This window comes from Propithecus coquereli, unplaced genomic scaffold, assembly GCF_000956105.1.
Source record: "Propithecus coquereli isolate 6110/MARCELLA unplaced genomic scaffold, Pcoq_1.0 Scaffold111, whole genome shotgun sequence".
Taxonomy (NCBI): Eukaryota; Metazoa; Chordata; class Mammalia; order Primates; family Indriidae; genus Propithecus; species Propithecus coquereli.
The window spans coordinates 7717399-7744377 of record NW_012135081.1 but is presented as its reverse complement, the minus strand read 5'-3'; the positions used below and the strand labels follow the sequence as shown (position 1 = coordinate 7744377).

The following is a 26979-nucleotide window of genomic DNA, read 5'->3' as shown; positions in this document are numbered from 1 at the left end:
AGAGGACCAAGTTAAATCCCTTATCTATTTGGACCTGAGTTCACTGATTCTTGCTACATTTACTACATTTTGATATCTTTTAACTGTCAAAAAATAAACTGTATACAAACATATTTAACAAGTCATAAAATGACTCATACAATAAACTTAAAACTAGAGCTGCCTGGCTTTACACACAGTGTTAAATTCATATCCTGGTTGTGTTAAAGCAGTCAGCATTTTCTGGGTCAGAAATAGTCTCTGAAGTTGCCACTTGGTAAATGTGAGTGAGAGGACTTTTCACTCTTTGGTTGCCATGTTATTTTTCATCCAAATTTATACTACATACAGAAATGATGGCAGTGGATGGTCAACCAAATCTCTTCCACAGTTCTTCTTTGGTGCCTGCCTAGCCAGCCTAGACTCTGAACCTACCTGTTATAGCCCTTCTTTTTTTCTGTGGTCACTGCTGATTTCTTCTGTTACCCAAGCCCAACTTACATAAATTTTTTCCTTCATGCCCAAGGGTGAGACTGGTCTTTATTATAACCTCAGGAGATAGACCATTACTGCTAGCAAGAAGTTAGATTAAAAAGCAGGAGCAGCAACATTTTGGAGGGTCTGGAAACTTGAAGCATAATTTTTCTAGACGACTCAATTCACCTAGGGCTTGTCTTCTTTAAAGATTAAAACAGCCACAATGTAAAGGGATAAATTAAAATCAGACAGCTCTATGAAATATTTTGTTCTCTAGTTGCCTGCTTTTCTACTGTCTTTTCTCTTATAGTTTGCCAGATCTCTGTCCTGGCTGTTTTTCTTTCCATTATCTTTCACATGTGAGTTGTCATTCCTCACCCATTCTTCCAGAGTTTATGGAGACAGTCTGCCACTTTTCAAACTATACTCCCAGCCTCCACTGATACCAATAATGAATTTTAAATCCTCAGGAAAGATAAATGATGAATGTTTAATTATATGCTGTCATGTTACACGAAAGATAATAATTAAATTAATTTTGGGGTCCAAGTTATTCTGTTCTCAGGAGACTATTACAAATGGTGTTCTCAACTCCTGTTTCGCGTACTTGAAGATGTTCGGAAAACAAAGGACATGTATAGGTTTATACTCCTTATGGGCACTCACTTGGTTTTAAAATGTCTTCACCTGGATATACAAATAGGTTGTGTAGGGAGCTGGAGGAGACCTGCCTCCTCTCTGACCTGACTCTTTATGCTAAGGCTAGAGCAGGTGGAACTGCTGCTGCCATCTACTGGAGCTCGTGCTCCTTTTGCAAAGTCTTCAATGTTGTAGGCCATCCTGGATCCTATGGATCAGTCCTTTAGGAAGCCCTCTCCTCTCTACCATTCCCAACACATCATGAGCTCCTTCAATAGCACTAAAAATTCTGCTTCTCCTACCTACCCACTGCTCATACCCCAGAAGTCTCCCTAAGAATCTAAGATGCGCTGTCAAGGGAGTCCCTGTTATGAATTGGAACTGAAAAGTTTGGGGAAAGGAGATTTTCATTACTTGTAGTGATGAAATATATTCTTAGAATCAGCGATTGAAACTCCGAACATCTTTTGCATGGGAACAGTGCTGCAAAATGCAGGTTCTGAGATTTTGTTTAGAATGGGCAAGCCTCTCACTTAACAAATAATGAGGTGTGTCCTTTAAATAAGCAACTGGTTCACAAAAAATATGGGAGAGAGCAAAAAATAATAATAAATAACCATGTGAGTATGACCTCCTAGGTGGGCTTTCTGCCTTTAAACTTGTAATCCTTTCTGATAAATCTACCATACTCCTTTCGAAAGATAGTTGCAAAATAAAGAACTGATTGTGTTGATTCTCTTTAAGCTTTCTATGTGTCTTACCCTAGGCCAAGTCCCAGATTTCTCAGCATGGTATATTATAACCTAGTCCCTTGCCCATCAGCCATCACCTCTGGCATCCAGTGATTCAGCATTATCTGATTCCTTGGTCCCTGTTATAAATGGGAGCTGAAAGTTTGGGGAAAGCATGCTTTTTATACATGCTTTCCCTGCCTAGAATGCCCTCCTTATTATTCTTTCCCTGGTCTCCTCCAACTCCTGAATCCCCTTCCCAACGTCTGTCTAATACGTGTGTATCCTTCAAAACTCACTGCAGATGTGTCTTTCTCCAGGAAGCCTTCCTTGACCACCTTATTCACATATTTCAGATCTATGTTGTATAATTCTTTGATTAATGTCCATCTTCCTCACAGAACTATAACCTCTATGATGCCCAGGATTAGGTCAGTTTGGGCTCACCATTTTATCTCAAGGCCTAACACAGTCCCTTGCACATAGGAGGTACTCAGTGTCTGTGACTGTATGAATTTATGTATTGTTAGGTCTGAGATGCTTCTGCTGTGTGCTCTCATAGCACTCCATGAGTACCTCTGTAACACACTTAATGTTCTGTATTATAATTGTCTATTTGTCTGTCTTCTTCAACAGGATAATGAATTCCCTTTTGACAAGGTTTGTGCCTTTTATCCCTGTATCCTCCTGTAGCTAGCATGATACCTGGTGCATATTAGGCTTTCCATATGTGTTTGACTGTTAAATGAAAACTATTCTGGGAAATAAGCAAATTCATATATTGGTAAGAATATAAATTCGTACAACCACTTTAAGGGATAATTTAGCAATACTTTATAAAAATTTTTAAATGGACTACAGGTATACTGTATTTACTTATAGTCAATGATATGGTCATTGTTTATACTAGCAAAAGTCAGAAGCATCCTAAGTGGTGCAATATTAGGGACTTGCTAAAATAGATTATGGAATAGCCACATAATGGAATACCATGTAGACATTAAGAAAAACAGGGTAAATCTTCTATGGAATAGTATCTATGAAAAAAATTTTAAAAGCAAGGTTCAGAGTAATGTGCACAATATACTTGGTTTTTAAAAAAACTGTGTATGCATATGCACAATAAGCATATATATGCATAAAAGATCTCTGGATATATCTAATAGAAATTCAATACTGATCGACTCTTTAGGAGAGAACCAGGTATCCCGGGGACAGTTATGAAAGGAGACTTACTGTTCTATATATACCCTCATTATACCTTTTGAATGTCTGTGCCATGTGTATGTTATTTCCTATTTGAAAAAGTAGTGACAAATACTGCTTCATATTTCTGGACTGTGAGTCTTTCCTTACTGCAGCAGATCTTGCCACTGACCAGATCCATCATCATTTCTTATTCTTTCCATCCACCTTCCCAGTTCTCCATTTTGCATTGTGGCAGTGTTGTTTGCTAACTAGTGAAGAGGACCAAGGAAAGAGAAATCCTCACCTACCCAAGACCATGCTGGTATTCTACTTTTGGCTTGTTTCTCCTGTTCCAATCTCCTCCCTCAGTTTTCTCCATACCCCACTGGCAATGAGTTCAATTCCAAACATCTCAGGGCCCCTAAGTGCCTCATGCCCATATATAACCCTACCTAACCTCTTCACAAAATCCCCCATTTTGACTTCTCAGATGTTTAGAAATCTTATTAATTAGCTGTGTCTTCCTTCATCCCACCTCAGGCCTTCATTCTTTATCTTCGTCAGCTTCCACCCTGCTCCTTATCCATGCTGTCTCCCCTTGCTCTGGAGGTCTTATCCCTATCTTCCATACTCTCTTCTTTTTATGCTGTCCCATTTTATATCTCTGACCCAGACGGGCTATAAGAGTCACCACTAGGATCTTAGAACTGGGAGAAGTCTCATACTCAGGGAGGGAGGCATTTGAGAATAAGACTCTTCATTTCATTTCTGCAGCTATAGGGACAGGTGTTTTGGGTATCTCAAGTTGGAACTGTGAAGGTGTTGTCCTAATAAAGATGTTAATATAAGTGATGGTTAGGGGCCATATTTCACATCCATTATGGATTTAAAAGCCTCCTGTGAGCAAGCTTGGGGGAAAAATATGCTATGATAGTGACATTTCCTCTCATGCTTTGGTAGTGACATTTCCAGAGAAATATCCTAATCGGGAGAGGATTCTTGGATAGAACTGTTTGTCCAAAAGTAATTTTTATCGGTCTGTGAAAAAAGCCAACAAATCAGTGTTTTCCTACTCTTCATCTTCATGGTGAATGGTGATTTGACTGTAGGTGGTCTGTGGTCCCTTCTGTGTCACAGTTGCTGGTGTTATAGGGGAAAGTGGTTCTCATCATAGTTTGGCTATCGCTCTAATGGTTTTTACGGTTAGTGCTTTTTCTTTATAAACATAGATTGCTTTTAACGTAAGTGTTGATTTTCTTTACCTTTAATATTTTCCAATCCCCTTCTAACAGAGGCGGACATCCAACCATGGTCATGCCAGGAAAAGAGCCAAGGTGAGAGCCCTTCTTGTATAGCTTCTTTTCTAATGTTATTAGTGATACATTTCACGAATGGACTTATCATCAATATCTAATTTATTTGAATTATATAGGTAGAGTTTTCTTGCCTGCACTTTGTACCTTAATTGTGAACTTGCATATATGCGTGTGTACACACACACATACACATACACACACACACACACACACACACTTCCTAATGGAAGGTCTGGCTTTATTTTACTCCATTATCTGCAGTTCAGTCATAGTCTATTTCTGATTCCTGGAAGGATACCCAGCTGGAATCTTCCACAGAGTCTAAGAGAATTTGGTACTGGTTGTGCTGAGATACCAGTTTCTCTGCTCACCCCTGGCTTCTCTGGGAGAGTGGCTGCATATATGAGTCTTTTTATTCCCCTTCACATTTCCTTTTTTTTTTTTCTTTCCCTTGTAAATTTTCCTTTAAGATAAATCCTGCCCCATTAGTAGAAATGACTCAACATTTTTGGATATCCTAAAAACACAGGCTTTTTTTTAATGTTTCACTTTTTACGGGCACGGAGGAAGATTTTATTTTTAATCACTGTATGATAAATTAGCACATCACAGATTATTTTAAGCAGAGTTATCAGGGAAGACTATATGTGTTAGTGTGTGATAGCCTTTGATTTAGCTGGGGAACAGTAAAATATTAAACTTTTCTTGCATTGGGAAGAAATGTCACTAGAAGTAATAATTAAGAATGCCCCCCCCTTCCCCCCAGAAAAATAATGATTAAGTTTGGGAGTTTAATTAAACTTCAAACCCAGTATATGGCCTGGGTTTGAAGAAGGCCAAGAAGTATGATAAATTGGTTCTGTGTCTTGCCTTACACGGATGGCCTCATCCATAGTGATGGACTTGATGTTAAAGTTCAAAAGAGAAGGTACTCACTGCTACTTTAGTTCTTCCCAAACTTCTTGAGGTAAGTAAGACAGTTATTATCTCCATATTATAGATAAGGAAACTTGGGCTATGGAGATTGAGTGACTTAACAGAGGACATCCATTAGCAAGTGGCAGAAGTATGCCTGAAGTCATTTCTTCAGACTTATGAGTTCTCTTTGCTATACCGCACTACCTGGAACACATATAACATGTTTTGTGCTTTAGTATTTACTGTAAACTTTGGTTTTATTATAAGAACTCTCAGCAAATGTTTATTTTATTATTAATTCTAATGAGTCACTCTAGAATTTTTAGCTTTGAGGATCCCTAGGAGAGCAGTGATTTGCATAGTGGATTTCAGATTTTTTTGGGATTCACCAGCTAGCAGAAGTAAAAGCAGGTGGATTAGCTTTTTATTGCATCCCAAGTGTTATAAAGTTTTTTTATCTTTCTCTTTACTCTTTTCTTAGACACTTCGTTCCATACACTTGCCACCTCAAGTTTAGAGTAATTTGGCATTTATTGTCTACTGTATCCTAAGCACTATTTAATGATATGTATATTTACATACTATATATTATCTGATTCTTACAACAGCAGTCTAAATATTTTTATGGCAGTTTTACTCAGGAAAAACAGAGATGCAGAAAGGTCAAGTAATTTGCTCAGGGTCTCAGGTTGTAAGTGCAAAACCAGAAATTAAAGCTCGGACTTCCGGCTTTCACACCCAGTGTCTTTCTACTATGATATGCTGCTGTGTGTTCACAGTAAACTTATCAGTCTAAAGTTGGAGCACTGGGTTCCAATCTTGCTGAGAGAGAAGAGGGCTAAGTGAAATGATTTCCTACCATCTGTCCAAGTAGTCATTTTGTTTGTACATGTTTACTGTTGTAAGCAAGAGAATTTTCTTTCAATTGAATCAGAAACTGGTGAGGAGGACCTGTTTTTGAAAAACCCTATTTAATGGAAACAGCAACTAACAGAGCCAAAGAGGATGCTCTTCATTCAGCCAAAAGCCTTCTAAATGTTCACCAAGAGAAGAAGATATATATGTATTTGGGGTTTTTTTTTTTTCAGTCTAATTCCAAGTTGAAGTTGGTGCGCAGCCTGGCAGTGTGTGAAGAGTCCTCCACCCCATTTGCTGATGGGCCGCTAGAAACCCAGGTAGGTCGTTTACAGGAAGGAGTAAAGTAGCTTTTGAGCTTGGCAGTTATTTGGTAAAGTGTAGTATAGCAATCACAGCACCAATATCAGGCTTGGAATCAGGGTAGAAGGCACTTTAAAACAAAAGCTGTTGCAGTAAAGTGAGAGCATGAAGTATAGGTCTTTGTCTTGACCACTCAGAATGATGCAGACAAGGAGATCCCAGGGCTGGATCTTGTTTTCCCACCCACACTCCTCCCCTCCTGTAGTTAGAACTATTTCCATCCAGTTCCTATGCCAAAAACAGCCAGTATAACTTGAGCTCTTCATATAGTAGGTTGTAATTGCTGGCAGGAAAACTTCGCCTCTACCCTCCTGATAGAACAAAACTAAAACAACTTAATTAACAAAATACACTCTTCTGTAAGAGGGAGCCGCCACCTCAAGATTTACCTTCTTTGAGATTCGAAGGAGCTGCAAGATAGTTAGAATTCTTTTTCCCCTTTGATTATTCTCTTTCCCCTTGTTTAAGGATATAATTCAATTGCACATCAGTTGCCCCTCTGACAAGGAGGAAGAAAAGTCCACAAAAGATGTCTCTGAAAAGGAAGACAAGGACAAAAACAAAGAAAAGGTCCCAAGGAAGATGCTATCCAGAGGTAAGGACTTTCCCCATCTTTCATCTGTCCTAGGGCCTGGTTCTGCAGTTCCCTTTCCTTCTGTGCTGAAGCCTGGCACCCACGGGCTTCACTGGCCCATGAGTTTATAGTGTCCTGCTGATTTGGTTGCTTGGGAAGATGCCTAACTAGGTTACTTTCTATACTTCTTTAATTGACCCTGCCTTAGGGGTTCACATGCCACAGAAAGCTACTCCAACTGCATTGGAGTACCCGTAGGAGGACAGTGTAGTCAATTCTAATTCCATTTGTGCTCTGGAATAAATGGTGACATGGATAATGACTGGTAGCAGATTCTCCAGATAACACTTATATTTTGGTTTTGGGGTGGCTAAGGTGATTTTTTTTTTTTTTAAATAATACAGATTTGCCTCTAATTATTAGACTCTCTTTGGCTTTAAACTCTTATGTTGGTAGCCAAAAGACATCCATAAAAATGATAGTTGACCAGAAAAGGCAACCTTGATTGATTAAAAATAATCAATATTTGGGCATATTTATGGAGATTCTTGAAAATTCAGCCCTGTCTGCCCTTATCTGGAATTTATTTTCTTTAACTAGAATAAAAGCTGCTTTGTTTTGATCAGGGCATTCAGTAAATACTTATTGATGATTGGTAGCTTTTCAGTGTAATACTGATGCAACAATATGGCCCAGATTCTTCCTTCTGTTATTTTGATGGGGAATTTAGGGGGCTGGGGTTAGCACATCAAGGTCATTTTGGGTTTTATGCTAAAACTCCTAAAGTTTGATTTTACTTTCCTATTCTCATCTCTCTTGATTAGGTTGTGGGCTTCTGCTTGGGATTAGATACCATGCAAGGCAATTTCATTTATTTTAAATTTCTTTTGTTGTGGTGGTTCTAGACTCCAGCCAAGAATATACGGACTCTACTGGAATAGACCTACATGAATTTCTTGTAAATACACTGAAAAAAAACCCAAGGTAATAACATAATTGGTGTAAGAGGAAAAGGGGATAGAGGCCCACAGGATTCCAAGAGGCCAAGCAGCTTCCTAGATTTTTTACATTATAGAATTCAGGATGCCTCCCTCCCCAGTCTTTTTCAAGTATAGTTTTATATTTTGTGAGGGGGTCACAGTACCGTTACATTAAGGTTTCTGCTTTCAGAAGAGTTGAGAAAAATTCTGTGGAAGAAGAATGCAGAGACAAAGAAATATGAAAGCTTGGGAGTATACTAATTAAAAAACACAGAAGAAAAAAATAATTGATTTGTACATAAGCTAAATTATGATTGCTTTAAAACCTATAAATAACCAGATGGAATATAGAATAATGATTAGATTTATAATTTTAAAGTATGTGTTTATATGAATATATGACTAACAAAATTAGATTTCTGATATGGTGTCACAAGATACATGATTAGGAAGGATCTACAAAGTTTATACTTGGATTGTTTTTCTGCTTTAAAATACCATAATACGGGCTGGTGAGGCTTAGCAGCCTCTGCATGATGGTCCATTATTGAGGTTTGGATATATCCCTCCCTTAGCTTCTGTAGTGCACAAGCTGTGTTTTTAATCTCTGTTTTCAATGTCTATGGGAGGGCTGCTTTTTGTTTTGTTTTGTTTTAATCTTTTTTAAACAGGGACAGAATGATGCTGCTAAAATTAGAACAGGAGATTCTGGAATTTATTAATGACAACAAGTAAGTTACTTGTATGAAATACACATTTAGAGGTGGGAGGGGACACTGGAAAGAAATGTAGATACAATTTTAGGACATGCCTGTTTCATTTGTCTCTTAAAGTATGACTTTTGAAGTAATTACTGGGGAACAAAAGGAGTTAGGGAGAAACAGTCAGAATGGATTAAAAGTATATGTGTGAAAACAAAGTGAGATTTTTAAGTTATTGCAGAGACTTGAGTTAAAAAAGAATTTATATCTTTTTAGCAGCTAGCCCTTGTCCCAGATTTTACTATTCTTAAATTTTTCCCCTTTTAATGTGTTGGACATCATCCAAGTGCTTGGGACCTAGGACTTAATAAGTAGTCTTAATGAGGATAGTGGGTCAGAGTGATCTATAAAATACTGTAGATAAAGAAGCTGAGAGAAACCTTTTTGGTTCCCATTGAATAAATATCTTCCTTATAATATGTCTGTTTCTCCTAAGAAATTCAATACTTTGGACACTTGGAAAAAAAATTACAATTGGCTGTTATTGCTGTTGTTTATCTTATTTCACTTTTTCCCCCTGGATTTCCCTTCAGTAACCAGTTCAAGAAGTTCCCTCAGATGACCTCATACCACCGGATGCTATTACACCGAGTAGCTGCCTATTTTGGGATGGACCACAATGTTGATCAAACTGGGAAAGCTGTCATCATCAACAAAACCAGTAACACAAGAATGTAAGGGAGGAAATTACAAATTGGGAAGACTTTCCTGGGATAACCTGCTGGGTGGAAGAGGAAGGTCTTAGGATCAAGAAGTCTCTTCCAGGGGAGGGAATGGAGGGGTTATATCATCAATTGCTATTCTTTGTGAGGCCTTGGAGATAGATTCTAGAGGAACTGGTGTTTTGTGAAGGCTGGCCCTAGCCTCTCTTCACCTTCACTGATAGGACAGGTAAAACTTTGGAGGAAGAGAAGTTATAGATGGATAAAGAACAGAGCCTGAAGATTGCATTAAAACCTTCATGTGACTTTTTGGATGCCTGAATCCAGAAATTCCCTGAATCTTTGAGTTGTGGAATTTAGGAGAGCTATATATGGGAGGTCTGCTTCCTAACAAAAGGGTCTTTGTCCTCCCTTCCTTCCACATTTCCCTCTAAATCCCAGCCCTGAACAGAGGTTCTCAGAACATATAAAGGATGAGAAGAATACAGAATTTCAACAGAGATTCATTCTCAAGAGAGACGATGCCAGTATGGACCGAGATGATAACCAGGTGAAGAATGGAAAGGGGTGGGCCTATGGAGAGAGATTGCAGTAAGAGAAACTGGGAAGGGAGAAGAATTTTTGTGGGATAGAGAAAACTCAGAATATCTTAGTCTGGAAAAATGTCTTGAGCTATACTGAGTTGCCTTTGGCTTAACGTTGAGGACTGACTTTACTTGCTGAGCTGGATGCCACCCTCTTAGCCCCAGAGAGACATGGTGCTGAGGTTTGCTGGGTAATCTCATTTGGCCTGGAACTCCTTAGGTCTGCCGCTGGTTTCTAATGCCACGTCATTTTGGATAAAGCAAGGTCCCTCTCTGCCTCAGCCTTGATCCAGCTGATGGTTTCATTCTTTTTTTCTTTAATAGTTAGGGATTTCTTTGGGAACCGCAAAAAGCTACTTTAACCCACTTCTACTCTTATCCTAGCTCAGGGCTAGCCCTGAACTGGCAAAGTTGTGATCTAATTTGCCCAGTTATAAAGGTGTTTCTGATCCCTTTCTGCAAACTCCTTAATCTTTTCCCGGCTCTTTCCACGAAGGTGAGTGAGTTAATTTGACTTTTGATGCTGGGAACCTCAGGCAATATCCTCTTTGTGATCCACTGCTATGGGAATAAGAAGTGAACACCTGTCCTGTCCCTTTATTTATGGGCCTGACCTCTAGCCCACCCGTTAGATAGTAAGTGATCATTTGGGGGTCAGTTTTCCTAGCTAAGTAGAGGATTTAGATCCAGCCTGCTTCTGCTTGGCCTCCAAAGGGGATTAGATTTGAAGAGTGTGGTTGTGTAGAACCAATATGAGGCTTGCTAATTAATGATAATTTTCATAATATCTTACCTCTAAAGTCAAAATTGATTTTCTTGGGATATTGTATGGTCTTGAGACCAGGACCTTTCCTGCTTGCTACTTGAGTATTTGAGGGAGTCCTTTTAAGAAAAGCGCCATTATCTATTGTGGACAAACATGCTGGGTCTGATTGAAAACAAAGAAAAATACAAAATGACAAAATTTTAAAAACAAGAAAGAGCCTTTCCATCCTGATGCCCTTCTCTCCATTTTCCCAGAACCATTTTTCTGTGGATCAGGAATTACTCAGGCCTAGAGGCACACTGGGGCAGAGTAGAATCTGTCCCTATTGTGAACTTTTCATCTCTCAGCTTCAGGCTTGATCCATAATAGGTAGACTCTGTATACTGTCTGTCTATGATATTAATAATAAGCATAGTAATTGCTATTTTATTGAGTGTTTTCCCTGAACTAGGCTCTGTTCTAAACATGTTCTATGCATTATCTCTTTCAATCCTCTTCACAATCCAATGTAGATGGGGGTTATTATCCCCACTTTACGTGTAAGAAAACTGAGGCTAAAAGATGTTAAGTTACTTGCCTAAAGTCATATTACTGGGAAGTGGCAGAGCTTAGATTCTGCCTGACCGCAAAGCCCATTATGCTCTTTCTATTCTGCCATTGGTCTACCAGTGCTAGGGGCTGAGGACAGTATATATAGCTCCTTGAGGTCTTATGTCTTCTTGGAGTGGAATTTATAGAAGAACATTTTAGTAAGATTTATGTTCTTAAGGCTAGCGAGAACTAAATCTAGTTCAAGTTGATATTCCTGAAGTCATGGCTACCTCTGGAGATTGGTGAAGATCAGCCTAGAGCAGCAGTCTCCTTGGTTGCTTCATCTGAAGCTTTCAAAGCCTCTGTATTGGAGGTCAGAATCTTTCATAACCTGATGACATTCATTTGATGAGTTTTCTCTCTGAACTCCTTGCCTTTAAGAGCGTTATGGAAAAGGATACTCTGTTATACCCTACCCCAGGCAGCATTCACAATCACAAGCCAAGAGAGGAAAGGCAGTGATGGGGAGTTAGGTGTTAGGCCAGTCAGAGGTGGTGATCAGCCCAGCCATCCCTTCTAGTCACCTCACTACATTTTCCAGAGAATGTAAGGTTCTCTATCCTCCACTCCTTTCTTTCCCTTCTATGTCTCTGTTTCGCCCCTCCCTCCATTGTACCTTATTTGTCTGTTCCTCACTCTGTCCATCTTTCTTCCTATTCTATTCTCCTTTCCTTTTTCTTCTCTTTGTGTTACTGTGTTCTTTCTTCTGTATTTCTGTAATTTCTTTCTCTCCTCCTCTCTCTCCAGTTAAGATGAGAAAAAGAATGCTTAGGCTTTGAGTTTAGCTTCCCCCTTGGTATTTCACTTCCAAGGCCCTCTTTGCTGAGCTGTGTGTGACTTGGGTCTTCTTCAGGCCATGGCATTAGTGACTAAAGAAGAAATAATGTCAAGTGCTAGATCTGTAAACCTCCTCCTCTATGTTACCTGTTTCTTCTCCCTCTAGCTTCCTTCTGTCCCTTGCTTTCCCTCTAAAGCAATGTTGTTTATTTTCCCAGGGCTTTTTTTCTTGATCCTTACTGACTGGAGGGTACCTGATTACTACAGGGAAGCAACCCAGTCCTTATAAATAGTTGTCATTCTTGATAGTTTGGGGGGTTGGGGGGTGGGAAGATGGAGTCCCCAACCATCCAGAAAACCTGATCTCCAAAACTGCATGGTCAGATGTACCCAGTGAAACCTGTCCTGGACTGGAATTTTATTTCGTTTTTTTTTTCCACTTTTTTGATGGCAACTATAAACTTTCCCGGTTTCTCTTCCTTGCTGGTGTGCAGTGAGCTTGCAGTACGAGGAGAACTTAACTAGCTTAATTCTGCTCATCGATCTAGATCAGAGTTCCATTGCAGGATGGAAGGAGGAGCAAGTCAATAGAAGAGAGAGAGGAGGAATATCAAAGGGTCCGAGAGAGAATATTTGCCCGAGAGGTAAGTGTAGCATCTGAGAGTTGTCAGCCCATAGCTTTTAGCTCTTAATCTTTGGAACTGTCAATGGAATGAACCCTCCATAAATGTTTTTGGGTTTGTTTGTTTGTTTTTTTAACCAACATCAGCCAGCTCCAGATTTGATCTCTAAAATTAAAAGTGGCTTATTGGGAAGCTGCAGATAGTCATTTTTATTATTTTTAATACATTCTGCCATATGGCAAACAAAGAGAACTAAAACTTGGAGTGGCTGAATTTGGTAAATATGACTAGACTGAAAATAGAAATGGTTTTGGCAGGGCTTGTAGATGGGCCCTGAATCTTGCCTGTGAAACCCTCCTCCTGCTTACCCTCTTTCACTCCCACTGTCCATTTTAGGCATCTTTGCTTCTGAGTGGAAGATGTAGTGTTCACACAGGCTATACATTCATCTTGTTTGACCAGCCTGGTTTTTAGGATATGTTGGTTATTGTTAGAGCATAGGTAAGGCATCCATCCTCTTTGAGCTCCACATTCTGCATGCACAGAGGGTACCACTATTCCCTCCAGTCTCTACTTGAACAGGAAGTCTCTTTCTTCCTATATTTCTTACCTTGCCTTCTAGAACAGGACTGGCTCCTTGGGCGAACTGCCAACGTGAATCAGTTTAGACAACTTTATTCTTAACAGTTGTGGTCCATATCAAATATACTTGGTACCTCTGTGTCTGGTTGCCTTTGCCCACCAGATTGAAGATAAGGATGGGAGAAATTCAGAAAAGGGTGTGGATAGTCAAGAGAGGAACAAATCTCCAGAAAATGTAGGATCCAGATAGCAGCACCGTCTCACAGACTAGCAGCAAAGAAGGGAAGGCCATTCTCCCTCCATTCTCAAAAGATGGTCAGTTATAATCCATATCCTTAAATGGACACTCCTCTCCTCCCATTCCCCAACTCTCCCTTTTCTCAGCAGGACAAAAAAAAAATATATATATATATCTTTTCATAATCACCTCACGCAGAAAAACATTGTCTCCAACTAAAAACTGAATTCCTTTATGTACTTGCTTCATTGTCTCAGGAGACCCAAGTTCTTCCAGAGATCCTCACTGGGGACTGATACATGACAAGCCTTCTGGCCCAAAGTCCAAGGAGAAGGAATCTTCTTACCTTCTGTTATATAGTCTTCCATTCTGAGTCAGAAAAGTACGTCCTCCAAATTATGCAACCATAGCCCAAAGAAAGTTCTCTACCTTTACCTACAAACCATTTGGGTGGAATGAGAGGAGACATGTCATTTGTACGTGACTGTGGCCAGTGATGACCCTAAATTGTGAACAGAGCAGGTTGGTGGATAATAATAGCAAACACTTATATAGTGCTTACTATCTTTCAGACGTTGTTCTTACATAAATTAACTCACTTAATCCTCACAGAAGGCCTATGAGGTAGGTTACCTTATTTTCCCCATTTTATAAATAAGGAACTGAGGCACAGAGAGGTTAAGTAACCACTTAAGGTCACACTACTAGTTAGCAAAAAAGCTAGGTATCTGAATTTAGGCAGTCTGGCTCCAGAGTCCATGCTCTTAACCCCTGATGTATACCACCTCTCAATCGTTTACTCTGCTCTGGGCTCTTTAGATTAAGAAGTGCTAGTGACATCATAGTCTAGCTAACTATGTGATATGTTCTTCCACTTCACTTACATGTGGAAAATGACTGCCCCTCTATGCCAGCCATTAGCAAAGCCACAGATGTTCTGAAAGCACAGATGACTTATAGTAGGGTATTAGAGCTAATTCACAACACTGAATATATCTATCTATGACCATAACAAAGGCAAATTAGCTCTTCTCTCCTTTTTTTCTCCTGATTTCTAGTTTCTAAAGCCTCTACTAATATATGTTTTATTTGTTAAATCCTTGTGGATTTATCACTTTCATTTCAGCACTTCATAACTCTTGTTGTAGTAGAGGCATCAGGACTCTCAGAAGATCTAGACAAGGAACGATAGCCAAAGCCCATCATACTCCAAAGATCCCAAGTGGAGAGGAGCCTGGCCAGTCAAAGGGAGCTGATTAGGGGTGGAGTTGTAGGTCTGGGGAATGAGGGTAGGAGCAGCTGGCAGGCCAGAAAGAAAGGAAAGTGGCAAGAAGGGTGTTTGGATGGAAATGCTGCTGCTGCAGCCTTCTATGGAGCCTGAGCTGTGTATTGAGAAAGCTGCCCAACACAGGCTCTGCTCTGCACGGAGCCCGTTCTGCTCAGCAGCTGGACACTCTTGTTACGTTTTGCTAAGGCTTGGGAGTCCACCACAATGCTCACTTCACTCAGCTCAGTGGCTTTGTCAGGAAATGATCCCCAAGGGGAATGTTTCAGGCTTTTAATTTTCTCATTTTCTCTAGGCTCTGAAAAGTACCTGCTTCCCCAATATCCCACCCTCCTTGGGTCTCAGGACAGAATGTCTTTCATTTTGGCCAGTGTAGAAGATAGAAATGAAATAGCTGTTGAGGATAATTTCCAAAAAATGATGTTTCTTTCTCTTGTCTCCCTTTTCCCTTCCTTTGGATACACTGTTTAGGACCAAGCACACCAATTATTACCCTAGCTTACCTCTAGACCAGTAAATTTAGAGCTAAAAAGGAAATAATCATTAGGTTAATACTTTGTTCTTCCTCCTTTCCATACTTCTACCTTTATCAACCTCTCTTTTTAAACCCTCTGTGGGAAGACTAAAAATGCCAAATGCTCTTTCCCATTAAAGGTGAGAAGTCAGACTGGGTGTGTGGGTGTGGGTCATCCTGTCCCTGCTCCCTCTCTCCTTGTTGGTGGGGTGAGCTTTGGTTTGAGGACCTTGGGTATTCATAGCATCATGGACATCCTTTTCGGTTATGCCATGCTGTTTTCTTATAAGTTATTTTCCGTTTTCTCCCCTTCACCTAGACTGGCCAGAACGGATATCTAAATGACATCAGGTTAGTACCACTTAGCATGTTCCCTGCTTCTCATTGAGCTTTGTCAGTGAGGTTAATATAATCCTGTAATGATGCTTTTCTTTGATGTTAACCAACAGACTCTCCAAAGAAGCCTTTTCTTCTAGCTCTCACAAGAGAAGGCAGATTTTTAGGTACCTCTGTGTGGTCTATATCTCTTCTTTTTATTTTTAATTTTATTTTGTTTTGCTGTAATCTTTTCAGCGGAGTGGGTTTGCTCCATGCATGGCTGCTTGTGGAATAATTAAATTTGTGGTTTTTGCAACATTGGAAATTTTTCCCCATTAAAAAAATGGCTCCTGCTCAATGATTTTATTTTTATTGTTGCCAATTTCATTTTGAGTCCTAAATAGGTGGTGAAGGGGACTGAATAGGTGTGTCTAGGATAGGTACTGCTCCCTCCCAGAAGTTTGCAGAAATTGGGAATTTTTGAGACTCAGACATGTTTATAGTAAGGTAAAAGAATGGGTGTCTTCTGGCTACCTTTTCTAAATCTATGGAAAGATGTAGAGAGCTTATCCCTGACCCAGCATTAGGAATGTTTCATATATTTAAGAAAAAATAGTACATACACATATATAGAAACGTACACAAACACCTCTGTCTATGTAGTTTTCTCTTTGAGACAATGTAATGTGTAATATGATCTCAGAAAAGCCCTAAAGGACCTGTCTGCCTTAGAATGGACTTAAAGCATGTCCTTTATGTGATTGTCTATTACTTGCTCTTTTTTTTTGGAGACAGAGTCTTGCTCTGTTGCCCCAGCTAGAGTGCAGTGGTGGCATCATCGTAGCTCACTGCAACCTCAAACTCCTGGGCTCAAGCAATCCTCCTGCCTTAGCCTCCTGAGTATCTGGGACTATAGGCTCATGCCACCACACCCAGCTAATTTTTCTATTTTTTGTAGAGACGGCATCTCACTCTTGCTTAGGCTGGTCTTGAACTCCTGAGCTCAAGCAGTGCTAGGATTCCAGGCGTGAGCCACCCCACTGGCCCATTACTTGCTCTTAATGCTGGTGAAAGCTGCTGTATTAATATCCTCAGTGCCTAATATTCTCCATTTTCCCACAAAACAATTATAGGAATCTTTCATTTCAGTCTCTCAGTCCCACCCTAGAGGATAATACAAGGCAGTGATGAGAGAAAGCACTACTTTAGGGCCCTGTCCTGGTACCAACTCATTTTAAGTATATTCTTCCCTTTTTGTGACAGAAAAACTGTAGAATACAGAGAATCTAAATATTTAACAATAGGATTTAGGTCTAGCCCTTTCCAAAATGTTTCTCTCTTTTTGAATACTGTACTTAAAAGGGACTATCTGACTAACTCAAACTGGAGATCTCATTTCTGCTTTAGTTGTCTTTTCCCTATTGTCCTTTCTAAAGCTAGTCAAACTATGTGGAAATTGGGATAGCAAGATTTCCTGTTTTTGATGTGGAGGATGTTCCATCTTTATCCTAGGCTATTTTGCCCTTAGGTCCATTTGAAAACCCCAGGCAGAGAGGGCCTCGCATTGGTGGTGGTGGTAGAGACAGATAGAATCCCACCATGTTTAAAAAAAAAAAATTTCGTGCTCCACAGTCTACACTTCAGGATCGTAGATCATCCCAGAATACCTATAATAAAAGAAGTTTCAAGCCAACTCCTGTGTGTGAATTAATGTACAGTGCCTTACAGTTGCCAAAGGATACTTTATCTGATTCAGTTCTCTCAACATCCTGATTTGATCAGCTGGTTTACATCTAAGAAAATAAAAACAGATTAAGTGGCTAGCCCATTTACATGGCTGTTAATGGCAAAACTGGAGCTGATTCTTTGTCCAATGTTCTTTTCACTACACCGTACCAACTCTCTACAAATGTCACCCCATCCTCTCTGAGTAGTGTTCTATTCAGAATCCTAATCCAGATTCACTGCTAAGAATTATGCCCTTATTAGTGCTGTGGAACATCAAACTGTGCAGATAATAGCTCGAAGAATCTAGTGAGCAGGTGCAGCCCTCTCCTCGCCAGACCTCCTTTTAAGCTGCTACTTTTCAAACTTAGCTTTGATTACAGATGTAGGTCATCCAAAATGCAGCCTCATGGGCTCTTAAGGGGGTGACTTTTCCCTCTATTTGGATACTAGTCCATAGCTGTAATGATCAGAAGCTGATCTTCTCTAACTGCTTTTTTTTTTTTTTCCCGAGACAGGGTCTCACTGTGTTGTCCGGGCTAGAGAGGGCAGTGGCGTCATCAAAGTTCACTGCAACCTCAAGCACCTGGGCTAGCTATCCTCCTGCCTCAGCCTTCCGAGTAGCTAGGACTACAGGCGTGCACACCTATGCCTTGCTAATTTTTCTATTGTTTATAGAGACGAGGTCTCGCTATGTTGCTTAGACTAACTGCTTTATAACCTTTCTGCCCCAGTTTATGTTTGTGAAACAAATACCTGTATATCAAATTCCATCATCCACATTGGCAATAATTATGGCAATTTCCCAGCTCTTTGGAAAATTTTACTCCATTGATAAATAAGCCACAGTGAGGCTTACTGTTACTTATTACCACCTCTTCCACAGGCCTCTCCACCCACTCCCCAGACTCAACACTAAATCTACTTGTAGAAGCTAAATCAGCTCTGATTTTACAGGAGAATGAGATGTGAATGCTCTTTGTCCTGTACCCCCATCTCTCCAGCACACACAACCCAGTTCAGTGCTTAGAATTGAATCCGAATAGCTTTTCCAAATTGCCTTCTTTTTAATGAAGTATAGAGACATGACTAGAGATTGATTAGGTTTATTTGTAGAGAGGGAAAACTGATCTCCTTCCTGCCAAGATTTAACTTAGTTCCTCTGACTCTCAGGGCAGTAGTGTCCTCACCTAGGTCAGTCCGAAGATCATCAAACAGTTCACATTTATCACTGTCTTGGGGGAACTGGATGAGTACAGAAGTGCTGTCATTTTGGCCCTAGCTTCCCAAGGTATTTGGTTTAAAGTTGCCTGTTCCCTGTCTACCTCTGGTAACAAGAGAAAGTAAATGGGGGGATTGCTCTAATAGATAGCGAAGTGTTTGATTTAGGTGGAAAAGGCTATGAGGACTTGTCTTGCAAAATTCAAGCTCTAGTGTCTAATGAGCAGCCTCATCCATTGCCAGTTTTGTATCCCCTTATCCCAGAAACACGTGCATTTTTATTGAGCCCTTTCAGTATGCTTACCTTTGTCCATTGGGACAGAGCTATTGGCTCTTACTTTAGGTCTGATTCTGTTCCTAGTAAATACCTAATGTATACTTCTTTCTTGTTTCCCATTCTACTTTGACATTCTAAGAGAAAGGGGTAAAATTTTGGGGAAACAGGAATATCTTCTACTCTATTCTAACTATATACAGAGAAGCATTAACATTTTTTATGTGTGTGTGTGTGTGTGTGTGTGTATACACATATATATGTATACACACACACCCACACACCTACTTAGGGTTGCAGAGAAGAATTAGCATGTTTCTAACCAGCTGTGCCAGTGTGTGCTTAGCTCACTGTCGTTGGCTTGGCTAAAAACTAAAAATGTGACCCTAGCATGTATTTTGCTCATTTTCCCTACAGTGTCTTTGGAGTAGGTATTCTAATAAAGAAAGGTGCTTTCTTTAATATTAATCCACTTAAGAGAAACACCTTTCTTTATTAGAATAACTCTGAGCCTAGTGTCTTTAGAGCTAAGGAGATTGGGATGGGGTTTTCTATTTGCTTTTGGCAGGATGGTGGTGAAAAGGAGGGAGCCCAAACTACAATGATTTTTGCTTAATTGTTCTCAGTATACATACCAAAATCTTTGTAATTGTTGTCATTTGGTTTCCTTAGGTCATTAGTTGTTGGGGGGGTGTTAAAATTGCTGGCTCTTGGTTGCTTATTGATTAAGAAGCAGTAAGAGCTCAACAAGACAGGGTTTTCAGGCCAACCTCACTATCTTGAGGCATATAGCTGTTTATAGTCATAGACAGTGATTGTAACATCAGGATAACCCTGATGTTTCCAGAGCAAAATAAGAGAGGAAGAACCCCTTTTCTTAATAGCTTTGCCTAGGGCAATAGGATTACGAATATGGAGGCAACTAGGCCCAATCAACCCCCCTGCCCCTTGCCATCCTGAATCCCAAGGGCATATTTGCTTGATCTTGCTGAGGACCTCAGCCCTTAGAGACCCTTGAACCAGTTGTTCCCAGACACTAACATAGAACTTCCACAAAACAGGTTGGGTCAACTCCAGACTTTGAGACTGTATTTTCCAGAGTGCCCCTTTAGTCCACTATACTCTTCTTCCAACCCCTGGAAAGATGGCCATAAGCAGCACCTCTGCTGGCTTGACACATGTTATGTGGAAGACCTGTTGTGGGATTTACCCATGTCATTGGCTACTTCTGCCTTCTGGCAATAGTAACTTCTAGGAGTCCTTCTGCTTTAAGAACTCCCGGAAGGAACTGGTATTCCTCTCCTCCCCACTATTTCCTGCATGTGTGGGACTCCCCTTAGGGGTCGGGGAAGAGACCACAGCCAATCTCAGCATCATGTATGTGGTTTCCCATCCACCTCTGGTCTGATGTATTGAATTAATTGCCAGTTCACTGTCTTCCGGATTTGCCTCTGTGTTATTTGTTACTGTACTAAATCTTGTTCTGTCTGCTCCCATCAAGTCTTAGTTGGCCAACCAACTAACAAGAAGTCAGTGTCCATCCTCCCCCTAATCCTCACCCTTTCTTTGTTATTGAGAGAATAGAAATGAACTCTCTCCTAGCCCTTCTGCTAAAGTGGTGGGTGGGGGGTGCTCTGACCACTGTGGTCTCTGCAGGGGGAACCGTGAAGGGCTGAGCCGCACCTCAAGCAGCCGCCAGAGCAGCACAGACAGCGAACTCAAATCCCTGGAGCCACGGCCTTGGAGCAGCACAGACTCTGATGGCTCTGTCCGGAGCATGCGACCCCCTGTCACCAAAGCCAGCAGCTTCAGTGGAATCTCTATCCTCACCCGAGGTGACAGCATTGGCAGCAGTAAAGGTGGCAGTGCAGGAAGGATCTCCAGGCCAGGTACTACAGCTTCTTTCCTTCCATGTCATATCCATCCTTTCCTGTTTGTCTTCTTGCTTGTGTAATCAACTGTCATATCACTGATATTTATTTTTAATAAAACACTTATCCCAATATAGTTTCCGGGAAACCTAACACAGCCGGAGGGGGATTTGATATTTTAGATCCATTGTCCTTTCTTGTATCTAGTCCCCTCTCCCAATTTTTTTCAAACCTTCTGCCCTGATTGAAAAAAAAAAAAAAACTTATTGGGATTAGATTATTTCATCTGACTTTTGACTAAGGTGGGAATTCCTGTCAGCCCAGGTTCAGGTTATGCACTAAGATGAAAATGATAGCTGCTTTCATTCTGTGTCCCTGAAGATTATAAAGAGGCTTTGTAGAGGAGAGGGATCCCACAGAGTTTAGCTGTTTGTTATTAGTTGGTAGCAGCCAGTAGGCTAGAACTTAGAGGGATGTTGCTCTGGCTGCTTCTCTGGAGTTCAGTGACTGGAAGGAGCAAACACTCACGAAAGCCCTATAATCATCCTTGAGCTCACCTGATCTACTGCACAACCCTCTCCATCTATTGCTGCTGCACTCTTAACAGGAGAGTATTTAGCTCTCTATACCTGCTAGACCTCTATTTCACCAACCTCCTCTCTCTGAAGAACTGTTTGAACCTCATCTCAGAAGTTGTGTAGGTCTTATCCCCAGTAGACATCAGTAGTGTTGAAGATTTTGCTTCTGACCCTTAGGTTTATACTGCCCTCCTGTTACCTCCTTTCTAATCCCATGTCTCTGCCTTTATTCAGACCTTTCTTTTCTTTTCTTTAATTATGACACTAGCTCCCAGGCTGATCTCCCTGTTCTGTTTTCAGCCCTTTTTAGAGCCGATTTACCAATCTAAAACATATCTAAACATATCAGTCCTTCATTTCTGTATCACCTACGCAATAAAGTCCAAACTACTTCATATAGCATAACTTCCTGACTCTGGTTTGCCATTGCAGTCTTATTTCCAGATATCTATCCTCCAGATATCAGCCCTCCAACCATTTCTTGAATATGGCATTAGCTTCGTCTTCTCAGTCTGACAAGCTCTGTTCATCCTTCAAACCCAGCCCTCCTGCCACCTCCTTTTTAAATCCTTCCTTGAGAGCTATTGCTTCCTCATCTTTACTTTCAAACAACTTTGTTGATATCGTTGATGTATCCCTTATCCTTATTAGATTGTAGTAGGTATGTGGATGTTCATCTCCCATCAGAAGATCCTGTGCTGCTTAAGGGCAAGAACTGTGTTTTGTTCACCTTTATGTCCTCAGTTCATTACACAATGCCTGGCACATAGTAGATATTCAGTGAGAGTATATTGTGTGAATGTGTTCATGCCTTGGAGAGCCTGGAAATAGGAAAAATAGTTGAGTAATGGTTATGTGTATGTGTGTGCTCAAGCATGTACTTGAAGAGCCAAGGTTGTCTTCTCAGCAACTTATATAAGAGATGCTGCAAGTTGAGAAGAAAGCAAAGAGAAGACAGGTCCCTTAAGGGATCAGGAATCTGTACCTTCCCAGGAAGTAAGCATTCATGTTTTCTAATCATGATGGACAGATTCTAGGTACTTCAGGGGAGGTGCCTTGGCAGCCTCATATTTTGTCCAATTCCAAAGCTAGACATTGACAGTCAAGGTGGTCCCTGTCCCTGGGGAGTAGAAACCTGCTAAGATAAGGACTCCCATCAGCAAGGCAGCTAAAATTTATCTGTGCTCATGTGTGGGTCTTCCAAATGCAGTGGGGGAGTGAAGACTAAGGGCAAGGAAAAAGTAGAAACCTACAACTACACCCTCCAAGGGTAGCATGTTCATGGTTTGTGCTTACAACTTTTGGTGGGTCTCCTCTTTGCCTTAGGTATGGCACTAGGTGCCCCAGAAGTGTGCAACCAGGTCACCTCATCCCAGTCTGTCCGGGGCCTTCTCCCTTGTACTGCCCAGCAGCAGCAGCAGCAGCAGCAGCAGCAGCAACTTCCTGCTCTCCCACCCACGCCTCAGCAACAGCCACCCTTGAGTAATCACATGATCTCACAGGTGAGTCACCACTCAGTGTCAGAGCCCCCTCCATTCTGATTCAAGCAAGCTCTGGAGTACAGTCATGTCTCTTATCCTGTGGGTGGCAGGAAGGATTAGTTTTTGGAGACATGCCATTCCCTCTCCCATTTCTCATTTATTAGTTGTAGGGAGAGAAGAATAAGGGCAAAGGTTTGGCCAAAGTACTCTTAGCACAATCAGCCTGGGAGTTTTTTGCTTTATGTTTCTTCCTCTTTGTCCTGAGAATTGTCAATAGGATTTTATCCCACACCACATTTCTTCTGTACCCCATCTCCCTCTATATCCTGTGTAATTAGCAAGGTAATTTTTTTCTCCATATCCATATGTGGAACTTGAAAAGATCAAAGCTCCCACCGTCATCTGACTTACTATGTTGATCCATAAACATATATTTATGTGTCAGGGTTTGTGGGGAAAAGAAATGACACTCAAGACCCCTGCCATACATATGCCACAAGACACAAAAACCTGAATGTTGTCTTTGTTTCCCATACCATAAAAGGGCTATATCTTTTTCCTTCTGTTGCTAGACTGGTAGATGTTGATACGAACTAGGGTTTGAGTGAAGTTTTGTTTCTGTGGAGACCATTAAAGTCATCAGCCTAAGAATCAGGTCCTATTCTAAACTGGAAACTCAGTGTTCTAGGTTTAAAGTTCACCTTAATACTCTGACTAGAGCCATGCTGAGATCTTCACTTATTCTTTTCTCCCATTAATACAGCTCTTCATGTGTAGAGCCCCATATTTTATCCTGAAGTATTCTCTGGTAGTCAGGAAGCCCGTGTGTCTACATTCTTTTCTGCTGCAGTTTAAGTTCTCAGTTCACCTCCCAGAGCCCCTCACTCGCCTGCTCAGTTAGTCCCAGTTTGGCCTCAGATGTATTTCTTCCCTAGGTACAAGAATCAAGTCCCAAGCACTAATACTCCAGAAACTGGAAACTAGAGTGGAAAGACCACAGAATGGCCCAGTACTGCCCTATCTTAAATATTATGAAACAAAGCTAAAATACAGAACAGTGAAGATCTAGGAAATTCTGCTTTGTGTCTAAATGTAACCCACATGCAAGTCATTCCAGTCCTTCATCTTAGTTCCTAACTCAATTTCTCTGTAGTCCTGACTTTCTTGTTCTACCACCATTCTACCCCATTAAGTCTCATTCATATCAGCTTACCTGACTTCCTGCTAAAGCATGGCATGTGTGTGTGTGTGCTTTCCTCTTCTTATTTTAATTCAAACCTGTAAGTGGATAAACTCTGTGCTTCTCTCCTTCTGGCTATCTCCTACTGTGTTTTTGTATGTGTATGACTTGCTTCCCCAAGGTCCCAGTATTTTCTAGTTTTTTCCCTAAAATGTGTGTATTTTTATACAGTCTTGCTCTCTTTTCTTCTTCGTAGTCTTCCATCCGCCTCCACCTTTCACCTGCCATCCACACCTAGAAACAGACAGCAAGAGTGGGAAAAGAATAAAGAGATAAGAGAATAACCATTGGGGAATAAAATTTTAGACAGAATGTCCAAATGATGGGCCCTAAACCTCAAACTTCTACTCAGGTTTTGTTGCTGCTACTGGATTATGAGAATCAGTTGGTCAATTATTGGTATTGACTTACCTTCTGAGTGTGGTGCCAGGTTAGGGGCTATAGCTTAGGGATAAGGGAGCATTGTTTGGTGTAGAGTTCTCTGTTCCCTTAGAAATTCATTCTTGAGATTAATTGCGATCAGTATAAACTGAAGAATCTTATCCAGGTAATTTTTGGTGTCTTGGAAGCATTTATGGAAGCTGCTAAAATTATACCACCACCACCACACTGTATATATCTCCTTTTTTCTTCCTCTGTACTTTTTTTCCCTCTCTGTTTTTTTCTTCCTCTTCCTACTGCCATTTTCTTTCTTTCTTTTGTTTTCTTTTTCCCTGACTGGCTCACAGCATGGGGGGCTCTCCAAACTGAAGTTGCTGAGCCCAAGAATAATTATCGATCAGTTTCTCAAATGGCACATGATAGTGCAGGGATTAGGATGTGACCGCACACACATACTACTGTGCTTACTCTAAAGCTTTTCCTTTAGAGAAACTTTGAGAAAAGGTAGTTACCTTTAATTCTGTAGCAAGAGGCATTTGCCCCAGGCCTAAGAACAGTGCTGGCTAAACCATGCTCTTTCCCTTCTTGGCAGGCCTCTGTCTGAGCAGGCCCTCATGTCATATCTCAGTGAAGCATATGAAACCAAGGGGAGAGGCTGAGGATTAAAGGACCAGTGGTTTCCTTTTGCCCAATTTACTTAAAACAGAGTGGACCCCTTAAAAAGGAGCCCTCTGAGCCTCTGTCCTGTTGCCCTTAGGCATTCACGAGCCAGTGATCTAGCCCGGAATTCACCAGTAGGTGGCAGCCCCATCCCTCAGGGCCAGTCTTGTCTTTTCTTGTCTTTTTTTTGTTTGTTTGTTTTGTTTTTATAAATTTCCCTGTGGTTTCCCAGAGGTACCCTGGCTCTTGAGTTTAAGATTTTTTAAGAAGAGAACTATAGCTAAGGGTAGCTGTGGAATAACTAGAAAATAGCACTGAAACCCCTTCTGTGTTCCACTGCCCTTCCCCAGTTAGGGGAGGCCTCAGAGAGGAACATCATTTCTTCTCACTTTACTCTTTATTCAAAACTCACAAGTGGAGGAAAACAGGCAGAATTGTTTTACCACTTTACTTTACTTTCACCCCTGAGTATATAAGGCCTGAACCAAGTTAGCCTCCCCCAAGAAAAAGAAGAGGATTAGGATAATAGAAAATGTGTATGAAAGCCACCAGCATAAGCAGCTAATGCTGAGCAGCTTGGCCATAAGTTGTACTTGGAATGCCATTGGCTTGCAGAAAACAGGTATGCCAGTAGAGCTAAGAGTTTATTTTCAAGGCTATAGCAGCATCTCTCCCAGGTCACACAGTGGATTCTCAGTAATTTTTCCTAACCAAAATGACTTGCATTTTATTTAATCCGATATTGGGTCCCTTGCTGAGAAATCCAGAGTATTCTCCATGTTTGGGAGTCTTCTAATTCCTGCACTCTCTGCCTCCTGAACTGTTAGTCCTCTCTGTAAAAGAATTTCTCTGGAGGTATGTGGCAGGAGAGGATATTGATACCATGGCATCTATACCTCTTAATACTCTAAGTGAGAAGGGAAGAGCCTGTGGAAGATGTTTGGACATTCTGTTTGACTTCTTCCTTCACTTCGCCCCCACTGCTAGAGTGGAGTGGGAAGAACATATATCAGGCAGAACTAGGTTTCAATCCCAGCTCTGCTGTATCAACTGTGTGAGCCTAGATGAGTGATTTAATTTCTCTGAGCTTTACTTTCTTAATTGCAAATGCAAGTTATCATATCTCCCTATAGGATTCTTATGTGAAGCTGAAATGAGACAATATATATAAATGCTAATATATGTAATGAGACAATGTATATAAATGCTACTTCCAACCTCTTCCTCTCCTTTCTCCTCCCATCCTTCCCACCGCCAGTGGCTATGACTGGAGAAATGATCAGGTGATCAAAATGGCTGGAGGGGAAGAAGGGAGAGAAAAAAATAACTGCCCATTAGTTGGTTTAGAACACTCCATGTTCCTAATAAACAAATCCTCCTGCTTGAGGCTAGTGAAGGGACTAAAGGGACTAAAACTAAAACCAGGCTATTTATATTTTATTCCAAAATCTTCTGTGTTTGGTGGTGGTAGGTGGGGGTCATACTGCCCTCATGGCCTGGAGGAACACAGAACAAGCATGGAGCAGAAGAAAGTAGCCAGAAGCAGGCAGGAACCTTGGGTGTTTTTTCTTTCTCTGCCCTTGGGAGGGAGACAATGCTTGTGAATGAGCACTTCCTCCAGGAGAGCTATGGTGTGAAATCAGAGCGTGGCTGAGCCAAACCTTGGATGCCCCTTCCTACGGTGATGTAGACAGGAGTCTCTTCTCAAATGAGCATTCGAGGAGGATTCTGATTGTGCTCCCCAGGAATTGTGTGTTCAGAAAAAATGCTTTGGGAAAAGCTGTGTTTGGGATCAGGTGGCAGATCTTGGCAATCCTCAGATTGCTT

The 26979-nt window shown here is 40.9% G+C and overlaps 1 protein-coding gene across 5 annotated transcripts in view; it reads left to right on the top strand.

Annotated features, from left to right (window-relative positions):
* Nucleotides 1-26979, top strand: part of R3HDM2 (R3H domain containing 2) — a 109565-nt gene that overhangs the window by 67018 nt on the left and 15568 nt on the right. The window contains exons 3-14 of one of the 5 annotated variants that reach the window (XM_012652033.1): nt 4307-4348; nt 6337-6423; nt 6935-7061; nt 7946-8024; nt 8692-8751; nt 9315-9455; nt 9885-9993; nt 12710-12805; nt 15723-15754; nt 15853-15906; nt 20598-20830; nt 22717-22892. In XM_012652033.1, coding sequence (XP_012507487.1) covers nt 4307-4348; nt 6337-6423; nt 6935-7061; nt 7946-8024; nt 8692-8751; nt 9315-9455; nt 9885-9993; nt 12710-12805; nt 15723-15754; nt 15853-15906; nt 20598-20830; nt 22717-22892 — 1236 coding nt within the window. The remainder of the gene's footprint in view (nt 1-4306; nt 4349-6336; nt 6424-6934; nt 7062-7945; nt 8025-8691; nt 8752-9314; nt 9456-9884; nt 9994-12709; nt 12806-15722; nt 15755-15852; nt 15907-20597; nt 20831-22716; nt 22893-26979) is intronic. The other 4 variants (XM_012652052.1, XM_012652060.1, XM_012652043.1 and 1 more) reach the window with 4 other exon arrangements.